The 24,604-nt window shown below is 45.1% G+C and overlaps 1 protein-coding gene across 1 annotated transcript in view; it reads left to right on the top strand.

Annotated features, from left to right (window-relative positions):
* Nucleotides 1–24,604, top strand: part of LOC132467252 (ubiquitin-conjugating enzyme E2 E2) — a 25,193-nt gene extending 589 nt beyond the window's left edge. Inside the window, exons 2-6 of the mRNA XM_060064427.1 lie at nt 1,065–1,254; nt 2,107–2,157; nt 18,182–18,314; nt 20,850–20,997; nt 23,761–24,604. Of these exons, the coding sequence (XP_059920410.1) occupies nt 1,073–1,254; nt 2,107–2,157; nt 18,182–18,314; nt 20,850–20,997; nt 23,761–23,858 (612 nt within the window). The 5' untranslated portion in view covers nt 1,065–1,072 and the 3' untranslated portion in view covers nt 23,859–24,604. The remainder of the gene's footprint in view (nt 1–1,064; nt 1,255–2,106; nt 2,158–18,181; nt 18,315–20,849; nt 20,998–23,760) is intronic.

Below are 24,604 nucleotides of genomic sequence, written 5' to 3'. Positions count from 1 at the left end.
TCCCTCGACCTATTGTGTTTATGATCACCCTGGCGCAGAGGGAAACACGTTGCGGTGGTCTTATTCGAGATGGGCTACAGAAGTAGTGTCTTCGCTTTGCATAATATCGAATAATAGTAAACATCATTGAATGATCACGGTCTGGATCCGAGCAAAATGACCTGGCGTAGACGTTGTATTGAATGCGAGAAGTCGATACATCGATCTGAAGAGGAGATATATCCCCGGGTTGATGTCCCCATCGAGAAACGCCCCCGGGAAAGGCGAGCGTTTCGCAGCTACTTATGGTTTGATTAACTGCCTCCATCTCCGTGAGGTTTTCACATATGCTATTCGGTTTCAGTTATGCGTTACCCAATATGTTTATTTAGCTCTTTGTCGTCCGCTTGACATAACAATCCGCGACAGAGCTCCTCCTGGCAGATTAGTGGAGATGGATGCCCCCCTTGAAGGGATCCTGCTCACACACACACACACACACACACACACACACACACACACACACACACACACACACACACACACACACACACACACACACACACACACACACACACACACACACACACACACACACACACCGTCCGTCACTTTAAAAAGCACAATCTCCCTATCGGCGCGCTCATTATGTGCCATTACATCCCTCACATTGATCTATTGGTCACAAAATGTACCACTATTTACATGACGATCATAGTAACCGATCAGTTACTAAACGTGGACGTAAAACTGGACAGCGCCGGACCATTTCTCTTTTATTATCGATAAATATATAGCCTTATAATTAAATGCGTACACACTGGGACAGTAACTAATGACGCCGATAACTAGACGTTGTGAAACAGCAGTTTATTGTAAACTATATAAAAAATAAATACAACCAGTTTCATATCGTTGAGATGACAAACAACGGTCTGAATTATTTTTTCACAGCTTGATTATAATCTGATCAAACGGCCCCAGGTTCATCTACATCTACACGTCCACCGTCACATGTGTATTATCAACACCATTTAAATTCGTCCTTTCCTTCATCATCTCCTATGCTTCTCCTATCCCTCAAGGGCCCAAGATGTCCAGTGAAGCCCAGAGACCTGACGACAGCCCCAGCACCAGCGGGGGCAGCTCTGACCTGGAGGGGAACCAGAGGGAGTCGCTCCCGGTGGAGCAGGAGCGTGAACAGGCCCAGCCCAAGAAGAAGGAGACCAAGATCTCCAGCAAGACCGCCGCCAAACTGTCCACCAGTGCCAAGAGGTGGGTCCAGGAGCGCAGGGTCCTATACGGGGCAGCTGTGGCCAGGGATTGGGGAGTTATTCCGGGGGACAGGCAGCCTTATTTTAGGAAGAACGCCTCACTCCATTTGTGGGGTTAATTTATGGAGAACACATTTGTGGCACGCCCGGGCTCTGGATGAACTTGTGAAACTATGAATAACGACCTCTTTTATCACGTGCATTGAGACACACGTACGCCTCTGTAATTAATTGAGAGATGCGGGTGACGACAGAATTATGCAGCCGGTTTAACAAGGTTTGGCCGAGGCCAGGGAGTCTTTTATGTATATTTAGTTATCGTGACAGAGACCGATGTTGCCAACGTCTTCCTTTTTTAGTGACACTTATAGTCCCCTCCAATCTCCCTCTCGCCTGGGCTGAATCCCACCTTGTTTGTGTGCATAGTTCATAATTTTGCATGCATTTTTTTAATTCAATCACTGATTAGACGCACTGATTGTCCGCGAGCTGAAAGGGCATTTGTATATTTGGATGATGGTTTTACTTCACAATGAATCTTTTCATCATGGAGGAGGGGTGGTGTGAGTTTCTCTCTTGACAAAATCCATTATCAATGTTCTGTACAAACCGTCCTCAGTTCTCATGGCAGTGATAATACTATGTAGACACAAAAGGTTTAGTATTACTTACAATGGCATGTCCTATCCAAGCTCTTTTTTAATTGCTGCTTTGTTTCAACAACAGATCTATAACCCAGCTGAAAGCTCTTATAAAAATCATCCTTCAGTGCCTCTCCACATTGAAAGCGAGTTTTAAAATATCAGAGTCAAAACAAAGCAGCGTGTTTGATTTGTGTCTGTCTGTTTCCCAGGATTCAGAAGGAGCTTGCGGAGATCACACTCGACCCCCCGCCAAACTGCAGGTAAAACCCCGCTCACTCTCTTGTAGTTCCTCTTTGCCGTGTCACCACGTCTCACCTAAAGGACACCATGCAGAAGATGTATTAGACCTTCCTGATCGGAGTTGAGGCCCTAATATGCCTGACAGACAAGGCATATTAACAAGGGCTTTCTAGGTGGTAGAGATGGTTCTATCCTCCATCTCCCTCTCTCTCTCTCTCTGTTTCTCTGTTTTGGTGTTATTCCCTGAAGGTTTTTGTTTGGATGCAGTGGTAATCTGGGGGATTAAAGTGGTTCAGCTGAGTTGGACACTGCTTGAAGATGGTCACGGCCGTGTGGTCCATAGCGTATGAGGGGGAAGGTTGTAAGAAACAGAAAATAAAGCAGGCTATTGTACAAACAGAAGCAAGCGTCAAAGTGTGATGTTTTCACTTTGTGTTAGTTGTATTAGAAGGGGTGTTAAGTGTGTGTGTGTTCATGTGTGGGGGTCGGGCGGTGTAATTGTATGCGTGCGTGTGTTTTTGTGTTCTGTCCCTCGTGCATCACTTCCTCAAACAAGCACAGCCACGTTGCGGCACACAATAACCATTGTCCGTGGTGCACGCACACGCACACAGGCCAGAGGTAAGCCTTTGTGGAGAGTGTGTATGTGCTTTATTCACGTGCTGAACATAGCAATGTTTCATTGATTACAACTCTGTTACATTGTTGCCTACAAAATTACTGCTTTGAGGCGAATAAGGGGGGAAATGGATCCATTTCCCCCCTTATTCGCCTCAAAGCAGTAATTTTGTAGGTGTATAGACTTGCCAAACCTGGCTTGGCAGCATCCATGCTGCCAAGCCAGGTTTATGCATGTATTCTACACTATATGTACTTTAGGAAAGATGTATATTTGGTTGTGTGCTACTCTTTGTGGGATACTATTATTTGCTGTGAAGTCGATGTGTGTTAAAGGACTGGCTGTTTTTTTCCTAAACTGGCTTTGTGTTGTTCATGGATCCCTGTGTTTTCTGAACAAAATGTGTTGGTGGTTTTCCCGGTGAGGTGGCATCGCTACTCCCCGAGACTATTTTAGTCTTAATCAGCCCCTCTCAATCTCCACCGACTAGCCAAATGTGTCTTGATGCCGTCAATGGTCACGCATCAAGACACATTTGGCTAGTCGGTTGAGCTCTACTCTAGGCTGAGTTGCTTTTATTGCACTGTAAGCTGAAGATGGTTCCTCAAGGACCATAAACAGACAGAAGCCCTCTTACTCAGAGGAAAATGAGGAGGGGGAGGTGGAAGGAACTATGTTGCCTGACATTTTTAAGCACGAGTACACAGGCTTATTATTGTTATTATTATTATTTTACTTTGTACAAGTCAATCAAAGTAAAATAATCGTCGGCAGAAACGTTTCACAGCCACCATCTTGGCAGGGGTGTGAGTTGCCTGGGAAACAATCATGATCACCCGCCCCCTAATCTGTTCTGTAAACTTCAGTGGACAGCAACAAATCCTAATAAAATAAGAACGGTCTTTGAGACAACATCCAAATAGATTAGGGAAGAGCATAGTCTATGCATGCATATATGTATTTTCATTACATATTAAGTTTTTCGGCTACTCAAATGGGTTCCATTATCCTCCGCAGAGCGCTTGTAGCGGAAACAATTTCCCCTGGGATCTGTATTTATCCGAGTGTTACTCATATCAAATGGACAAATACAAATCTATCTCTGCTGTTCCTGTGCATCAGCCAGATGTGCTTCGTTGTTGTGCGTTTGCTTGGCTGGTTGTTGACTGGAGGCTTAGGGCTGGAGCTAGTGTTGTTATTCTTTGAGCTTGCCTGCCCGTCCCTGGCTGAACGGGAGCTGAAAGGTTAGTCATCGTATTCCCGCCACAAATGGAGTCACGGCCTGTTGGTACTATTCACCAGATGGACACTGATTTGTGGGGTAGAAGAGCTCCTTCTCTCCCTGGTGAATTCTGGCTACCAAGCCAGGAGACGATGATGTATTTCCTTCCAATCTCTCCCAACTCCCACCATTTCAACCTTTTCTCTTTTTTCGTCTCCCTCTCTTGCCATCTAGCTCTTTCTTATTCTCAATCTCACCACCCATAACTCTATCTTGTTCTTCCCCTCATTTTTCCTTCTGTCTCTCACAAGCTTGCTCTTTTTCTATCTTGCTTTTTCTCACACACTCGCACTCTATCTCACTCCTAATCTCCCCATTCCCTCACAACATCCCCCCCTCCGCCCCGTCCGTCTCCCTCCCTCGCTGTCTATCTGTATCCATCTCTCTGGGTTGACATTCACACTACATAAATACTACATTGTATACGTCTTGTCAGTCAGTTCTTGGCTGAGCTCCAGTGAGTGGAGAGGCAGGGTTTCTCTACCTTATCGTCAGGCAGAACTGACTGCTGTCCTCCCACAGAGTGCTGGGTTGAGCCCCCACCCACCCAAGTTGAGCACGGGTGAGGTTGAGGATGGGGAACGAGATTGTTATTATTTGGTGGTAACGTTGCACTGCTGGAAGAACTGTATAGTGTTTTGGTTAGGGGTTGACTCTCAGCCAAAATATACTCTGTTCAACAAATCGCCAATGTTCGCAGCCCATTCTGTCGGCCTCCTTACTAGTACGATGCCATATCCCCCTCATCCTTAATTATCTACTTAATCATTTTAATTGTGAGTCTTTAGATAAAAGTTTCTTCTAAATATCTGAGTAGTAATTGCTCGGAACTGGTGTGTGTGTGTGTGTGTGTGAACTGTTCAGGGAGGGTGTCTTTGTGTGCCTTTGTCAGACTTTGATGCTTTCTAAGGTGGAAAACAAGTCTTAGAGGAATCTTACTGAGGTTTCTAGATTCAAGTATTTCGAAAGGCAGGGTAGTATTTTTTGAGGTAGATGAGTCAGGATTTTGTTCAGGATCACATATTTATGAGGTGTCATTCACACTAGGTCATCATGAATGACTCTCGTTTTTATTATAAGACGTATCCTTTAGAAACCGATTTGAAATGGTTCTTTAGAAACCAATTGAGAATGTTGCCGCGTGTATGAATACCTCTCTGAGCCTCATCTCCCTGGATGTCTTGTGACAGTTTGCCTGGCACCTTGGAATTGTCGTGCATCAAAGGAAGAGGGATCCTTTTGAAAACGGAGGACGATCGACACAGCCATTGCTTTCATCTTAGTATGTCATCAACGGGGTCCTCCTCTTTTCGACAGACGGTATCGCGGCCCTTTGGAAAAACAAAGCACACTAGTCTAGAGATATGAGCAATATTTCAAAGAGGACAATAAAAACCACTGGGCTAAAAATGCTATGATTGGTCGCACTTTGACAGAGGTCAATCATTATATACCAGTTGCTTGGACTCATGACGGATGAGATCGATATCTTGGAACTGTAAGAACTCCTTCTGTGAAGTGTGAAGCTGTGATTCTCTATTAACATGTCATGCTGACGAATCCGGTGCCTGCACCCCAGGCAATGCAGGGCAGAGTGCTCTGTTTGAATGCAGAAAACACTTTCCCCATACAGTATTCTGAAACGGTACTCCTTTGTGTGGTGTGCGTGTGTGTGTGTGTGTGTATAACACCATTAATACACACACAGTTTGTTTTCTTCAGAAACAGACCTCCATGTCTCCACAGAGCAGATCCAGACCAGTTGGAATACACTTCCAATATTATCACATTGATTGAAAGAAATGGATTAAAGGACCATAGAGAGGCAACAACAGCTATGGTATTCTTGAAGGAATATGGATGATTGAATGGGCTCCCTTTGTTTGTTCTATTTTTACCCTATCTGCCTGTTGGATTGTCAAGCTCTATGTCCTACAAGCAGTTTTAAATGTCTCCCGGTGATCTTTTCCTGTATGTATAGACCCACCCTCTCCAGGACCCATCCATTCCACTGTTGTATGTGGCTCACATTTACGGGTGGCGCAGGCATTTTAAGTGTATTTCCCCTGTTCCTCTCACTGGTATCCACATCATCAAAAGACACAGGCCATTTTTAAATATATTGACTGTTTGAACACAAGTGATGTTCCTGTTGAACTAGAAACAGAGAATAAGACACCCTGATCCTACCGCTAATTGCCTCCCGAGGGCCCTCTTTGTGGAAGACCACCCAGCGTGATGTCATAACCTTAAAATGTCTGAAACAGTCGTCTTTCCCCAATGACATCATTAAAACCAGGAAGGGGAAGGTGGTTACACAAGACGGCCACCTGGTGTTTTTGTTTGATGTGACTGTATCCTCAGAGAAAGGACAGTGTAGTGCCTAGGATGTATGACTTGCAGACGATGGTACGGAGATGGTACGATGGACCCCTCTCCTCCGCCATGTTAACGGGGGCTATGCTTCTCATTCCTCTTTCAGCATGCAATCCGCATTTGAGTTCTTTCCAATTGATGCATGTCCAAAGTAAAGATAAAATGGCAAAGCAGCTTTAGGATGAAATACTATGACATGTCTGAATTCCCTGTAAGCCACTTTGGATAAGTGTCGACAAATCGACCACATTGCGGTCAATAGTAGGACATGAATACAAATCTCTGCTGTATCACAGGGTCTCTGCCAGAGTCCAGCCTCTCATTTATCCTGCCCCCCGTCGAAGGTTGGTTCTGAACCTCCTGTGGTCTTCCCGGGCATGGGATCTGGGTCTTCATGGCCCTCATGCCGTGGCCCCTGGGGAATTCAGTGTGTGAGTGACATGCCTAGCATCATTTTTCACATCGTTGCCATTAAGCACAGCAGGGGGCCCCATCCATATGCATGAGGAGGCGGAGGGAGGAGGGTTACGGTCTGGGGGGGGGGGGGGGGGGGGGTGGTAACAGGCGAGAGGCTCTCGTGTGTGTGTGTGTGTGGGGGGGGGAATTGGTGGGGGTAGATGCTGCCAGAATGCTCGTGGTGCTTCAGAGTGGAGAACATTCTTCTCGATGGTAAACACGGGCAGGCCATCATGCCAATGGTTGTCAGTGCTGAGGAAGGACTTGCGGTTACTGGAGATAAGACCATTGGGTTATTGCTCATGATCGCTGTGATGTGAACATGAGCCTGGTGGATCACTTGGTTGACTGGGAGGGAAAAAGGATTTCATGAGTGCAGTCAACTGTCCATCACTAATTTGTGGGAGGGATGCACTTCAATCAAAGCGGCATCATCTCAATATGGACTTATTTCATCGTTGCACAGATCAAACATCTATGTCTTCAAACACTGAATAATAAATACCAAGTTTAATACCAAAGTTGATAAATAAATCGATCACAAACACTGGGCTGTACCTCTGTAATTGCCATAATGAATGCTGGGATAAATTAAGGAATCCCCCTGTGCTGTCTGTGCAATCCCATACCATAGAATGGAGTTGAGTTCTTGAATGGTTACAAACAAACAAATATTGTTTGGTTACAAACAAACAAATATTGTTTGTTTACAAACAAACAAATATTGTTTGTTTGTAGCTCTTTGTGAACATCTGATGTGAATCCAATTCTCGAGATGATGCGATGTTGAACAACTCTGCTATATTGCTACTGTTTGTGCTGCCGAAGAAAACACTGGAATCAGAATTCCTCATACAACCCTAAATTCCAGACCCTAAGTTCTAACCAGGGTTCTATCTATGCATCCATATGCTTCTCCTTCCTTAAGGAGGTCTGAAATCAGTAGAGAAACGGCTGCTCTTCAACATGGACTTATGTTCATCTGCTATTTAATGTTTTTCACTGCAGCATTTAGTTTGACAGCGAACACCGCTCGGGTGATTCATGCAAGCCATTGGATTCTCAATGTCCTCTTTCACAAGGACCGTTTCCCTGCAAGCATTGGTGCAAAAGGTTATTAATGTGTTCCTGGAGAAACTGGGTATGAAACGGCAACATAGAAGCTGGTATTACAGCAGTTCTATGGAAGCACTTCAAGACTTTGAGCGCATCAGACGTGATAATCTGTGGGCGACCAGCAAAGCAAACAGAGGAATCTTTGGCAAGCACACGAATACCTCAAATGCTAAAATAAACAAGGGCTCTTAAGCTTCTATTATGTCTTTAGTGGGGAAACCAATCTCAAAACTTGATGTATTTCCAATCCATCTACAGTCATAACACATAATGGCCCTTTCTTTAGAGCTTTCCACTTGCTGCAAAGACATACCTGCTGTCTGAGTGGCCTCATAATGTCCATGGTACAAACACTCAAATGAATGACGCCCAATGAATCAAATCCTAGGGGGCACTCCTTCTTTTCTCTGGACTGTTTGGATTTTCCCATAATCTTATCCTTGTGCTAAGCTTAAGGACTGATGTTATGGTGCAGGCTGCTAGTCTAATGATGTACCATGCTCTGTGGGGTTATGGAACCACTTTTTCACATCAATGACCTCTGGGGGTGGGGAGACCTTTGGCCATTAGGGGCAGAATGACTGCCCATAGGTTGAGGGAGTCCTAGCTACTCCATGTTCTGCAATCATGGTTGTGTCTTTCTCCTGAGTACAAAAATGTACTTGAAAGAGGGAAGTGAAAACTGAGTAGGGATCAGTAGAGTGTTGCAGTAATTTTTTGCAACTTTTTCAGCGAGATTGGTTTTGACAGCTTTCTAAAACACTATCTGTGTACTGTGTACTCAAATGTAACGAAAGGTCTTTCCTTTCTGCTGTTCGATTTCTCCCTCCCTCCCTTTCTTAGAAATGTTGTTTTTAAATGTCTTGTGGCTTTTGAAGTTTGCCATTCATTAGAAATTTGAGATTATTCGCATTGTCTGTTACACACACACACACACACACACACACACACACACACACACACACACACACACACACACACACACACACACACACACACACACACACACACACACACACACACACACACACACACACACACACTTACTATGGAATAAAGTGATGTTTGAATGACTCATGTTGTTCTGTGGAGAATGTATGCGATGCCTGTGTGCTATGCTAATGTTACACGCTCTGCATTATTCATTTGTAGCCAGAGGCAAACATTTGTGCTGCATAAGGCTCTTACTGCAGGCATGCGATCAGAAGCAAAAGAGTGTGCAAAAACAGGGAGGGAGAGAGTGAGAAGGAGGAGGGGTCCTTACACCATCAAAGTCTCTACCGGGTGTGAGGCTTCTCGCTGAATAAGAATACAACACTGAGGACATCAAGCAGTTCCCACATTTTATATACAGCGCTGTAAAACCTGGCGCTTACAGCCCGGTGAGAAAATCCCAAAACAAACCACTACCTTGAAACAAAACGACTGAGGATGGGTTAGTGGGCAGTTCTGATTTTGATCCTGAATGTCCAACGTCAACCGGTTGGCATTGTAGAGCTTAGGATGCCCTGCTGCCTGCTCCTTAATAATGTTTCTAAAATGCACTGCAAGTTGAAGTGGATAAAGGCATCTGCTAAATAACTATATAGTAATTGTAGGTTCCCAAACTGTATACTCATTCTCAGTTCCCATCACCCCCCCCCCCCCCCCCCCCTAAATAGACTGATTAACTTTTTCACAGGAATCAAACAGCGTTTGTTCGCTACACACATTCACCATTTTCCTCCTTTGCGGAAAAGTGGGGGTTTCCGTTGAAACCATCCAGATGGTAATTACGGTGTCGTTGTACACATGAACTATAAAAGGTTGGATTAAAATCAAAGCATGTCATTTGAGACGAAGAGGGCTGGAGAGTTGGAGGAGAGGAAGGAGGTACTGTTGTTGAGCTGCACAGTAATTGGTCTTGGGGCTCTGTCTCACAGTCAGGGAGGCTGAGCATTGCTACATTAGAGTCACTGCACTGATAGCCACAGTAAAAGAGCTGATTGGACTAGAGTGTGGCTGTATGAATGTGTCATTACCACATGAGGGGGGGGGGGAAACTGAGGAAAGTGGCTGAGGGGAAATGAAGCAGAACGGCAAATAACGTTAATAATGACTTTATTTACGCAAGGCGTCACAACCTCTGAATCATATTTATTTAGCATTTGCCTTTTAAATAGGCTGTGCTGTACTTGTAACGAGCTGCTGTCGGACTTCAGATATATTTGGAGCAGTGTGGTTTTAAACATTTTATTTATACCTGGAGGAATTTTTGAGGAATTTAAAATGCGTAAGTAATGACTTAGTGATTCGATTTTGTTGTGGGGAGGTGTTTTGCCAAATCTATTTATGAAATAAGATCTTGGAGCATGTAAATCAAAATTAATTTAATTAATGTTAATTACAGAGTTGACTAATTCAATATGAGGGAAAATTATCTTGAATCGCTTCTATTGAGATATGTATTATTTTGTCGGTAATTCTGTTGTTGGCTCTCCAGATATTCAGTCTTATAGATTCAGTCTTAAATAATTTTTGGTATGCAAAAATTAAAACGGGAGACCAAAGTGCTGTGAACTTAAAATACCAATATTGTCTCTATTGGCTTTAACCTTTTTTTTTTTTTTAAAGATTCAAAAAGAGCTGAATGAATGGGAGGTGTAACCTTTGCCATCTATAATTTATGACCAAATGACCGCTGGAGTAACTGTGGCCCTTAGCTTTTATTAAGGACGGAATGGAAAGGAACAAGCTGTGTTTCAGTTTATTCTGACCTGTTCAGACGACAGAGGCCCATTTTAAAAGTCTCATTTATAGAGGTGACAATACAGAATAAGTCATCCAAAATTCTTGCTGATGATTAATTTCTACCATAAATAAAACTTGTTTGTAGAAGTAGTAACAATAATGTTATATGTACTCTTTGAAATAGTCCTAAAATTCAGAGTCTGCTCCGTCTGTGTGGAAACAGGGAGACAGTGGCTTTATGTCCCAGCTCAGACATACATGGACACAAAGCATCTGAAAACATGCTGCATGTCAATCTTGGCTGTCCATGGGTTGTCCACTCAGATCAGCTCATACAGATACAACTACTAGTACAGCCTTTGAACCTTAAACCCAATGCAAACTTTCTCTCGTCCTCGCCGGGCCAAGCGATGAGGCGTGATCACTCTGGGATATCTTCCACCTTAATTCGCTGTCGTGTCGTCGTGAAGGAGGGATTCCAGGGTAACGTTATTGCGACGGGACAGGTGAGGGATCGTTGGGCGGTCGTCCAGCAAGATAAAGGTTAGCACGGAGTTGGCACCAATCTGCACAATGGCCTTTTGTGAGGGGGAAAATAAGGTTTTACAGATGATGAAGCAGTGCACGGTGGGGGCGTTCTACTGTGTTACGGTGGGAAAAGGTCACTCAATCTATATGGAAATGCTCGTCCCTTCTCCACGGTCTCCTTGGAGCAGGAAGGGAGGAGGAGGAGGAGGAGGAGGAGGAGGAGGAGGAGGAGGAGGAGGAGGAGGAGGAGGAGGAGGAGGAGGAGGAGGAGGAGGAGGAGGAGGAGGAGGAGGAGGAGGAGGAGGAGGAGGAGGAGGAGGAGGAGGAGGAGGAGGAGGAGGAGGAGGAGGAGGAGGAGGAGGAGGAGGAGGATCCGGTGAAGGCTAAAGATCTTCCCGCTTCTTTCAATCACTATCTCTCCTTGCAATCACTATCTCTCCTTGCAATCACAATCTCTCCTTGCAATCACAATCTCTCAATCGCTCTCCTCGCCTCGCAATATCCCTCATCTCCTTACTTTTTCACTACCTGTTTCTCTCCTTTTCTCGTTGCTCCCTTCCTTTCACCACCTCTTTCTCTCTTGCTCACTCTTGTCGTCCGCCCCCAGCCGACTAGCTCTCCTATTTATTTTCATTTTAAGCGTCTGGTCTGCTGTGTACTTAGTCACGCTGGTGTTTGCCCAGCCTGTAAGGAGATCAATGGCAGAAGCAATCACCGGTAGCAGACACCGCAAACGCTAATTAATGCTAATGGCTACCTTCTGACCGTTCTCCTTGATACCGATGCTCTGTTTTATTGTCTGTCTGCATCGGCGCAGCGCTCTATTTCGGCTGGTTATATCGAGGAAATGTGTCGGCAATCTCTTTTTAAATACACATCATGGTGTAGCTTAAGCATTTCACACCACAAATGATAACATACAAACTATTAAAATCCACTGTGTGTGTGTGTGTGTGTGTGTGTGTGTGTGTGTGTGTGTGTGTGTGTGTGTGTGTGTGTGTGTGTGTGTGTGTGTGTGTGTGTGTGTGAGCAGGTATAAATGGGGCTTGCATGCAAGGGAGGCTGCAGAGCCCTAAGTGGGTTCCCACACAAGCAGTAATCTCTGTGGAGGGGGGCTCGGAGCAGGATTCTCACGGACCCCCCCACTCTAATGTCTCCCAGAGCCCTAAAACAATGCCCTAGATACCAGTGAATCGGCACAGAGTCTTCTCGGATGCATCTAGGATACCAGTCATGCAGAGTCCTCGCAAATGCATCAAGTATAACACGGATACAGAGGGTCCTCACAAACACATTGAGGATAACACAGATATAGAGGGTCCTCACAAACGCATGGAGAATGCCACACGCCACAGATACAGAGGGTCCTCACAGACAAGTCTTTAGCCACATATACAGAGGGTTTACCACAGATACTGGGAGTCCTCACAAAAACAGGATGACGCTATCAGCGTCACTGTTAAACAATGTCTCACCCCAGGGGCGCTCGGTTTGTTCGTTTGTGTGTGTGTGTCTGAGGGTGGAAACTGTCTTTTTCCTTGGCTAGATATATAGAGCATCCTGTTCTGTGGGGGTAGGTGTTAGTGTCACCATCGTGCTAATTGTAGCATGGCAGTTTCTAGTGTGGGTGTCGGGATGATTCAGGGTTTGCTAGTCCGAGATCATATTCACTGGTGGTAACATTTTGATAAAGACACCAATGGGAGTCTTATGTTCACACGTGCTTCACCAGGGAAATGGCTCAGCCTTCGGAACTGAGCCCACGGCCATTGGTAAGGTTGCAGCAATGTTGTGGCTCCTGAGATATACTGTGAATAATACTGTGGTAATGGGAAACTCTGGTAACAGATACGGTTCCCTCCAGGGCTGTTATTGGCCACTTTACTGCTGCTGGAGGTCGCTCTTAAAATTGGTGTGTTCTTTTTTTTCACACTCCGTGAATAGGTCAGTGTTTGACAGGTCCTGCTGATGCAATGGTTCTTTGAAAGTATTATGGCCTGTCTGATGTTGGAGAATCTTCCCAAGACAGCTGCTGGCTGTAATAGGTCTCTCTCGGCTGGCTAATGACTAATAACCACTAAATACACTGCCATGATATGAAAGCTGTATCCAGGTTTTACACTATACCGTTCTCATGGCTTATACGAATAAGACCTATGGGATGACTCTGCAGTTGCAGATCACTGTGACTCAAATGAGTGTGAAACTCGTTTAACAGTTTTTAATGTAAACACTTTTGAAGAGCCGGAGCATACGATGTTTAACCACCATCAGCACCTAATCCCAATCCCCAGTGGAGTCTGCTCTTGTAACAGGATGATGATTTGCCGTCTTGTCTCCTCCGTCTAGCACTACTTCACACCCCGCAGGTGTGGTAGAACCTGTAGGACTTAAGCTTCTCCAGCAATGTGTGGAACAGACTGCTGGGAGGAGGGTGGAGGGGGAGCTTCACAGATTATTATTTTTGGAGCGTGATTGTGCATTACCTCGTGTGACTTGCCTGGTCAGAGTAGAAATAATTGAGACTTCAAAGCCAGTCCCCGCCGCAGCTCTGCGCCGTGGGGCCGGGCACAGGCCCCTCCCCTCACAAAACATTCAGCGCAGCATGCCCTATAGGCAATCAATGGACAGGGGCGGAGTCAACTTTTTCACTGCATCTCATGAAGTCGTACCCTAAGGTGGAGAATGAGGTGGAGTGGGTTGAGCTGCATGCAGGGGTGGTGATGGTGGTTGAAGATAAGTACGAAGAAGGAATTGCTGTAGGACAGTAATAAGAATTAAAAAGGGATATATATTATTATCTCGTTCTTAATTCATGCATGTTAAATGCAAACAGTCCGAGTTAAATATATTCTTGCTTTTGATGAGGAGGCAGTCCAGCTCTGTGTTCCTCACCCTCCGCTCCCCCCTAGGTGTTCTTAAAGGTGGGGTTGTCAAAGCGTCTCCCAGTGGCCAGCATGCGCTAAGCCAAGGGGGTTACCCTGCCCGCTCAACTCTAGCACAGCCTGGGCCTTATTCAGACAGTCAATGCCCCCACAACCTGGTCTGCCTCAATGGGCTCGGAGGGGGGGGGGCTCGGAGGGGGGGGCCTCGGAGGGTCGCTGAGCGCCTGCCTCGATATGCCAAGCCTTTAGAAAGAACAATATCTCCCCCTCTTAGCCTCGTCGTCAGTGAAGCGCTTTGCATGGCGAGTATCTTCAGGAATTCCCCCCGCTGCGCGGTTGAGCGGGGAATATGAGTACGGTATGATGTCGGGGGTTCACAGGCTGGATGGGAAACGGTTCAGATCCATATGGATGGGTTTGTTGTGTAATGCCTGAACACTACACTGCGCGTAATACCTGGGCGTATAACTAAGGCGTATAACTAATGCCACATGACTGTGAAATCCCTTAGACCAGGAAGTCACTGCTCAACACCTTGGCTTCACAGAGTAAACCATTGGCCAACATGGGTCTATTTTCTTCATAACACCTCAGTAACAGATGATGTAGCCCCCCTCCCCGTTATAATAATGTTATTTTTGATGTTTCTCCACATAGCCTGAAGAAAATCCTCTTAGATTTGCTCTTGTGCCCTGAAAACACTAGCGGCCAAGATTAAGAGATTTGAAAGACTGCAGCGTCTCTCAGTTAAATCCTGAGCAATGGAGAGAAACTGAGATCGGTAGAGGGAGGGGGAGAGCGAGCGAGTGAGAGAGAGGGTTGGAGAGGGAGATTCATGGAGAGGGGGAGCGAGCTAGACAGAGGGAGAGGGAGTGAAAGAGGGAGGGAGATCTCGATCATAAAGTGTTAATTAAGGGAGGCTTTAGTGTAACCAAGTGGCAGAGGCGAAGTGTGTGTGTGTGTGTGTGTGTGTGTGTGTGTGTGTGTGTGTGTGTGTGTGTGTGTGTGTGTGTGTGTGTGTGTGTGTGTGTGTGTGTTGACTCATGCATAGTGTGTTCAGTGTGGTGCCGCTGTAAGGGTGTGTGTTGGGCTGGCACGCTTTAGACGCCCTCCTGCTGGAACCTGCTCCTCTCGCTGTATCATCTCTGGCTGATTATCAGGTTGTGTGTTAAGTGCTGGTGTGTGGTTGGATCAAAGCCTGCAAGAAGTGCTCCATGGTCTGAATCACAGTTTCCCCTTGCACTGATACTTTTTGGTTCAGTGGAGATTTCCATTTTGATGTCCTGATTGTGACTATTGATTTGTTCAGCCTGATAATATACTGTGAAATATCTCACAGGCTGCAACACAAAGAGAATCGGATTGAATCATAATTTTCCTACCACTAGCCAACACTAGGGCTGGCCCGAATGCCATTTTTCAGGCTTCGAATACTCGTTGGTTTTTCCGAGCGAATATTCGAATACTCGTTCCAGAAAAAAACACCATCAAAAACAACATTAATAATCCCTATGGAACCGATTTTGACAGTATCTGCATATTTTGTTGAAGATTTAATAGCGTTTGAACGTTAATTAGTAGGCCTAAGTAGGTTGAAGTTCCTTAGTTTTTCCCCGTGAAAGCGAACAGCTGTTGCTCCGTTCCAAATCAGCTGTTCTCTGCCATCTCGGCCCTTACGGGAGCTTTTCAATTCATCCTGGAACGTGCATATTTTCAGGGAATTTGTACAATAAATCCATAACAAATACCGATTATTGATTGTCTTATGTGTCCATATTATATCCATTATATTGACCGGGTATTCCCAAGACGCTCACGCTCTGCAGCAAGCCAGTCACAGTTGATTAGCGTGGCGCTGTACAGCGAACGTAAACAAACAACTAAGCTAAGGTTTTAAGTATTACTTTTCCTCCAGAGATCCCGCTAATGTTGTGTTATAAAGTGAAGGGAAACAAGATATCTATTCTTCCTCCACCTCTCTCGCTTCTCTGCTTGGTGTCGCTGACGCTTATAGTTTGCCTCCCTCACTCTGGTAACGTCACGTAGGCCTACGTGAAAAAAAACAAAAACAAAAAAACGAAGCTCCGAATACTGATTTAAGCTTCGAATACTAATTTTCCGAACGAGTATTCGAATATTCGAATAATTCGGGCCAGCCCTAGCCAACACACTACTGAACTGCACTGAAGATTTAAAGACTTTAAATTGATTAGTAATGGGAACTACAGATGCTAATGTTCAGAAAGATGTGAATATTAAAATTATCTTATCTTGGTAAAGATTTCTCTTTTTTGTCAGTGAAAAAAAAACTAGACACAACATTCCTTCCAGCCACCTTCATGAATAAAATTCATGTTCTGTAAAATTCTATAAAAAACAATTGGAATTTGCTTATGGGTTTCAGACACGCATGGTCTTTTGCTTATCCACTATGCTGATTCAATAGAGGCATGTGCTTTTTACACACATTGAAACACATTTCACAAATGGTGTATCCTATTTAAATAGCATTTGAGCATATAATGACATTTTATTTAACACTATCGCTTCATATTTTCCTTATCAAATTCATAGTAATCATGGCCCTCGCAAAATGGCAATATGCGAAGCAATATGTTTTATGGCCGACACAATTTGCACTGCACAATTTCCAGTGAGCATTACACAATCTTTACTGACAACATTAGCCAATTGGTACTGAGAACTCGCAACACAATTTGTACTGATGACTCTACACAATTTGGACTGACGGCACTCCTGATTGAGTGCACTAAACTTTTTGTGCTGAAGACTCACCACCCAATATTCACAAAGGACCTCTACATTTCTACTGGGCACCCCACAATTTGTACTGGTGATGACTGACTACACAATTTCCACAAAGGACTGCAAGATTTGTAATGAGAATTAACAGCACTGTGTGTGTGTGGGTGTGGGGGGGGGTGGGTGTGGGGGTGGGGGTTGGTTGAGGTCGTGGACGGTAATTACATGAAATTCAAGAGGGGTGGGGGGGGGTGGAGTGCCCTGAACCAGGCCGTGTGATCTGGACCCGGTCCCAGGGTCTCCCCTGGCCCCCTGCCAGCCCGGGAGTCCTGCTGCGCCCAGCGCGGACGGGGGAGGGGGGGGGGGGGGGGGGAGAGGTCTTAATATGGAAGTGGCGTTAATTACCCGACCTATGGAGCAGATGTGACCTTCCTGCGCTGTGCAGCCCAGACGCTGGTCAGGAAGGATGAGTGGGCTCCTTGAGGAGATACGAGATAAAGGGGGCTTCACGTTTGAAGATGTCTGTATTTTGGGAGACGCTGTGGAGATGATCTAGGTCAGTGGTTTTCAAGTGGCGGGTCGGGAGCCATAAGTGGGTCGCAGCAGAGGGCCAAGTGGGTCACTGGGAAGGCCGCAGAAACATTAGAAAAAGAAAATACATGTCAAAAATATAGATGCACGCTCACATGCCTTGTTTTCTTACATTTGTATCCGTTCGGATATCCGTTTACCGAGAGAAATGTTTATCTGCCTTTTTTACCAGGCTAATGAGAAAGTGTTGCTTGTGTTACTGCGCAAAATAGTGTCTGGTTCCTGGATCTAAAGTGTCTCCAGAGGTGGCTTCAAGGCACGCCACTGTTTGGGAACCCCTTATCGAGCAATCTAAAAAAGAATCACTAGATGGCTAAATAATCCTCATGAAATAAACAGGACTTTATTTAGTCTGGTGAATCCACAGCATCGTCAAACCACCCAAGGTCACAAGCACCTTGTTAAAGACGATACTGTACTACTGCCTTGCTCAACGGCTACACCAGACACTTGCCTGCTTCAGGTTTCTGAGCAAGCCCCTCTCCTCTTGTAGAGACAATCATGCTCATGCTTCCTGAGCCTCAGCTGTCTGGGTAACCCCCTGGGGTCAAGCAATCTACCGTCATTATCTTGTCAGAACACAGCATCTGGTTCCCACTCACAGGCGGTTTGAGTGAGGCCTGTGTGATGGTGAGGGGGGGCTGCACCGGGCTGATGGACACATCTCAATGTCTCGTGTCTCTCTGCGTTTCCCTCAGCGCCGGGCCCAAGGGAGACAATATCTATGAGTGGCGCTCCACCATCCTGGGCCCCCCCGGCTCAGTGTACGAGGGAGGGGTCTTCTTCTTGGACATCGCCTTCACGCCAGACTACCCCTTCAAGCCCCCCAAGGTGAGTGCACATTAACCCTTCAAAACCCTTGGAGGTGAGCCTAAAGGAAGTCAAAACAGCTAAATAAGTCTTTTGACCGCACACGATGCAGTCACTCGTCACTCACGGCGATGAGTCGGTGGCAGGTGTCTGAGCGACCGAGGCCACAAAGCCAGGGACGATGCAGTATTAAAGTGTGTTGCTCAATGACTCCATGGCAGGCTTTGGATAAAAGTGTCCACTGAAATGACTAAATAGTAGTGAATAAATACAATAAAAAGAAATAAAAAGAAGTCAAAGGCATATAGTAGACCTGGTGTATCGAACATCCAAACATAAAGAATATTATGATTATTTATCATCATAATATGTCTGCGTGTTCATCTATATCTGCTTGTACTTTCTTTTTGTTTTTGTCGATTATAAATTGTTGTCATGCATGAACCTAGTTCAGATTCTATTATAAAAAAACGGTTTACTTTCTTCCCTGTTCGCCCCAGCATATTTCAGGCCATTTGATCGGATGTTGACACTGACAACTAAATGTGTCGAGGTGGATCCTCCTTTGTCCCACTCTGTACTCAATTATCCTTTCAACTCTTTGAGTCTTGTTCTGAGTTTTTTTGTGTACATTTTTGAACGTTTTTTTCTCTCTCTCTCTCTCTCTCTCTCTCTCTCTCTCTCTCTCTCTCTCTCTCTCTCTCTCTCTCTCTCTCTCTCTCTCTCTCTCTCTCTCTCTCTCTCTCTCTCTCTCTCTCTCTCTCTCTCTCTCTCTCTCTCTCTCTCTCTCTCTCTCTCTCTCTCTCTCTCTCTCTCTCTCTCTCTCTCTCTCTCTCTCTCCCTCTCTCTCCCCCCTGCTCCCTCCCGGTTTGACAGCAGAATCAAAGAAGCCCAAAAGCTTTCGGCCTGCTTCTTTAGCCGGAGGGCTGTAGTCCCCCTCCCCCCCATGCCCCTTCCCCTACAGCTCCCTTCCCATCACACACACATACACTGTGATCCGTATCCAACACCCCCTCCAGGCCCAGAGCTCCGGTGCACAATGGGCCTGTGCACCACCGCTGCTCCCTGGGCTGACTGGAAGCAGTCAGTTCTACAGCGGCTTTCTCTCCTCTGCACCGCCTCCACCTCCTCCTCCTCCAACCCCCCGCCCGCTCCTCGTGGCTGGCTCACCATGGGCATGTGTTTAGCAACGGGGATCTGGGAGGGAGGAGGAGGAAGGGGTGAGGAACAGGCGGGTGGAGGTGCTGGCAAAGGAGAACGGGGTGAGGGGGATGGGGGGAGGAGAAGTAAGGAGGGCAGGGGAGGAGGGGTCGGCTTTGTGCCATGGCATGGTTATTTATAGCGTCCAGCACTCCGAAAGGTCCATTACACGTTTCCTGTGGAGGGTCAGGCAGGTCAGGTGGCTTCCAGATGTTTGGGTGCAAGGGGGGGACAGATGTTGGGCCCGGGTATTGGGAAGAGGGACGGGACAGATGTCCAGCTTCTAGAGAGGTGGGGGTGGACGGCAAGGTTGGCTAAACTGTTTGGTCAATGACGGTGTTGGTGTCACTCTGCTTGTAAATCAAATTGCTAATTTGCACAAAGGCACGCTCTGGCTCTCTCATCTCTTGCTCTAGTGCTCCGGCACTGTCTAGCTCTCACAAGCACTATTCATTACAGTGATAAAAGGCTTTATTACGATTGCTGCCCTCTAGTGGTGCATCAGTGGTATATTCTGTCTCCTTCATATTTAATATAATGAGAATGATTCTTTTTTCGGTCTGGTTCCAATATAAATGTAAGCATAACCAGCAATGGATCACTAAAGACAAACATTCAATTTGAACCCAATCCCAGAGTCTCCCTTATCCCAAGAAAACCGTTATTATCGAAGTATTTCTCCATGTATTTAAGAGTGGGTTCAGATAGCTCTGTTGATGGACAAGGTGGGTTTAGCAGACTTCAGATGGACGACCAGGCGTTATAAACTGTTAAACAGCTTACGGCTGTCTCGGGATACCGTGGGGCTGCGTCGTGGGGGCCAGGGTGTGAAGTAAGACCTATGAGGCTGATAAGGATATATAAAGCTACATAAAATCATAATTGTATTGGTATCTCAGACCTATTTTGACATCTAATTTGAATGTCAATTATCTTGTTTCATACCGACCAAGAAAGCGTCTCATATCTTTCCCTCCTATGCAAGCAACACTACTTATATTAGAACATTTTGTGTGTGCCTGACTTGAAGTTCGTCTGTTGATGAAAAGCTGATGATGATTGGTATTTTTGTCTTGACTTACTATTTAGTCAATCAGCAGATGCTTTCATCCAAGAGAGTAAATTATTTTCAGATATGCGTCTGGTTGAGGTTTGGTATCTTGTTCTCTAATGCCCACATAGAGACCATAGATATTTGGGTTAGCGTATTAATGATTCAGAAATAAAGGCTTTTACACACGTGTGAAGCCTTAATCAACGTTCCGTACCCCACACCTTCCTGATGATGTCGTCTAGTGCCTCAGTTGACCTGATCCTTGGTGCTCTGTGAATTAAACCTGGGTCCTTGTTGTGCAGGTGACGTTTCGCACGAGGATCTACCACTGCAACATCAACAGCCAGGGGGTGATCTGTCTGGACATCCTGAAGGACAACTGGAGCCCCGCCCTCACCATCTCAAAGGTCCTGCTGTCCATCTGCTCCCTGCTCACAGACTGTAACCCAGGTAAGGGCCACCTAAACCCTGCTAGCCCCCCAGACCGGACCCTCAGTTTGGGGCGCCCTCACTGGAGATTCTTACACACGATTCAGAGCTGAACTGGTTCACGCGGCAGGGGTTGGGTGGGTTGGGTTTTCATTTTAAAGGGTTTCCTGATTGATGATGTAGCATCATTTAATGAGGTACGTTAGTAAACCTTGAATGTTATACCAGCATGTAAACTTCATATTATTCGTTAAAGTACGGGGAATACCTTTCCCAGCACAGCGACGCGGCCGTCAGTGAGTGTGCATGTAACTCCGCGTTTACATGCGGACACATCTGATTCGCATAGATGTGGAAGAACAGCTCAATCGGAATAGAAAAGTATATATATACGCCTCAATCGGTTCGGAATAGAATTCTATGCGGAATAGAATAGGTGGTGTAGTCCGCTATAAATACTTATTCCGATTAGTTTGGGGTTTAACTTGGAGCAGCTGCAGTAGTTCGCAATTGGTCCATTCCGTCTGTACTTTAATGCACACCGAACCTTACCGCTGTCAAGGAAATTGGATTTATTGCCTGATTCACGTCTTTGTTATTAGCACTCCGTAGTAGTTACAGTAGTCCGGTAACTTATCAACCCCAGCGTGTCCGGTTGCTAAGCGACGGCTGACATCGGTGGGTTCATGTGTGTGTGTGTGTGTGTGTGTGTGTGTGTGTGTGTGTGTGTGTGTGTGTGTGTGTGTGTGTGTGTGTGTGTGTGAATGACAGGGAGAACGAGTGCTATGCAGAGATGAATGGACGGAACGATTTTTACATTTCCAAATCGCGTTATAAAAAAATAAATAATAATAATAATTAAATTTAAAAAAAAAAAGAAAATGACAGAATCATTTCGTGGCGCTCGATGTTGATTCTGTGGCGCCGCGCCACACAATGGTCTATGTATGAGAAACACTGATATCTAAAGTGGTATGACCTTTCTTGGGTACAATTTCGTCATCCTTTCGTTTCCTCTCACTCCGTTTACTCTGTCATTTTCTTCTGAGCAGTAGTATGACCACTCAGGTGTCACCGTGAGCAGTACCGCTGCTAGCTATTTTGGGGCCCTAAGCATAACTCCTTTATGGGCCCCCCCCCGAATTCCCCCTACCAGCCCCCTGTGCTGAATTGTTGAGCGGGGGGGGGGGGGGGGGGGTAGCAAACAATTGTTGACGGGGGGGGGGGGGAAATAATAAAAAGGTAATTATTTTTTATAGATTTTTTTTTTTTTTTGGGGGGGGCCCTCAGGACTTGAGGCCCTACGCGCAGCGTAGAGAACACCTTGGATAATCAGTTTGTAATCACCCACGTAAAATGTTCTTGAACATAACCCCTTTTTAATGCGTGATTTGTCATGAAAAGCATCAAGAGTAACGGACAACGTTTGTGATGAGGAGTGTGGCTTGGTTTTCCACACTTGGGATTTAATTGACATTTGATTATGTGTTTACAGTGTCACATAAAAATATTATGTTATTGACACATGTTGGACAGATGCTTTATTCCATGCAGTCGCGCCGTCAGTGGACAGTATGGAGTGACGGGATTAAATATAGAGAATTTTTTTTATTTGTATTCTAAGGAGATGTTTCTGGAGTAATAACTGAGAAATAACGCAGTAGATTTAAATTATTCTGATTAGGATTTAACGCATGATACGGGTTGAAATTAAATTTATGAAGTGCGATGATAAAACATAATCGGTCTTCTCACTCTACAATTCTTCGGTCTGACTTCAGTTCACCACCACACCATCTGTGTCGCCAATTCTCCTTTTCCTCCAAACCATGCGTACGCATGGGTCAGAGTTTGCTTAGGGCTGCGCACATTTTCCCGTCAAGTTGGTTTTTTATAGATCACAACCTTGGCGTGGAAAGTCACGTACGCCAATTTCAGCCCCATTTTGTGCGTACGCAACGGTTATAAATGAGACCCCTGAACGGTGCTCAGATTACCGGGATTTCCAAAAAGGGAACTCCCTCAGTTTGTTTGTGGGTCGCTGTGTGGATGTTCGTCATCACCCACTGATGTAGCGTGTTGTATTCTGCTTTAACACATTGCACCGACTCAGGGTGGAGTCAGTAATCGATACTGTTAAATGTATCGAAAATGTTTTTTAAAAAAAACCGATCCCTGTTGTAGCGGCAGATTTTTATCGTGATAGATATTAATATTGATTTATCATCCCGCCCTATACACCAGTAGTGCGCTTCGTGATGGAGATTCTCTATCTTTATGTCAAAGCAATAGTTCAGTTCATCACATTTGGTGTGAAATCATTTGAACATTTCTTCCAGGTCATTAGAACATGGTGAATTACAGTTTTAGCGTTCATTTAATGTCTCCTTTTGACATGTCACACACATGTCACACGTCTGGTTGATCAATAATTATATTCATTGGTGTTTAGACTAAGATGTTTCAGCCTGGTTCCATTCATCATTGGCGCATACCCAGCTATTTATTATAAATAAAATTGCACACGATTTAAAGCTAATGAGCTTGTACACATACTGTTCTATTTGGAGAAATATTATATTTACTATTTTTTGTATTGTATACTAAAAAATGTGTGCAATACATTTTTGGTAGTCTACTCCAAAACCAAGATAAAGATCGAAAAAAATCACAGCAGAAATACTTGAATAGGTAAAATTGCATGCAAAACAGCATCAATCTGGAACATAACCTGTTCTTCTCTCTCTCCTGTCTCTTTGTCTTGATCCCTCTCCCTCTCTGCAGCGGACCCTTTGGTGGGGAGCATCGCCACACAGTACCTGACCAACAGAACGGAACATGACAGAATAGCCAAGCAGTGGACCAAGAGATACGCTACATAGGCTGCTACACGCTAGCCCCTCGCTCCCTCAAACACCCTTGCCCTCTCTCACTGTACCTCTCTCTACCTCTCTCACTCTCTCCTCTCTCCTCTCTCACTCTCTCTTCCCCGGTCTGTCAAAGCACACCCACTAAGTGCAACGATGTATACCTTGCCCTGCCCCTCCTCCCTCCCGAACCTTTCATCTACCTTTTTTCTGTGTAAAGAACTGTCTTTTGTTCCTTGTTGACTTGAAAGCTTCTTTTTTATACAAAGAGTAGATTGGCATTTTTATTTTTCAACATCAGAATGTTGGAAGTATTGTATTAAGAAACAAAAAAAATACACCTATCATTACACGTCGTCCTTCAGCTATACATATGTATCTGTTTTCTTAGTGGCACCTGGAACAAAACATACAGATTATATGCTTTTACTACTTTCGTTTTAGTTTTTTCCTGGCGCATTTAAAGTTTTCATTTTGTATTTCTGTCAACAGTATGTTACCTGCATGAATCAGGAGGAATTGCATCAATGGAAGAAAAAAAAAAGTCAAAGCTTTTTCGACTCCCCACTGATTTTGTTTGTACTGTATGTATTTTTTCAAAGGCTTTGGAGGCAGACCACAAATGTATAGGTCTGCCCGTGAAAGAGGCAGGACTTGTATATTTACTGGCTACCCGCCACCTCTGCAATTACAGAGTGGTTTGTTGTGCACTTGTATTACTGAAGCACCCAATAAAACACAATGTGGTTGGCTTGTGACAA

Source organism: Gadus macrocephalus, chromosome 11, assembly GCF_031168955.1.
Source record: "Gadus macrocephalus chromosome 11, ASM3116895v1".
Taxonomy (NCBI): Eukaryota; Metazoa; Chordata; class Actinopteri; order Gadiformes; family Gadidae; genus Gadus; species Gadus macrocephalus.
Note: the sequence above shows the minus strand (reverse complement) of the source record. Positions and strands in the feature narration are given on the sequence as shown.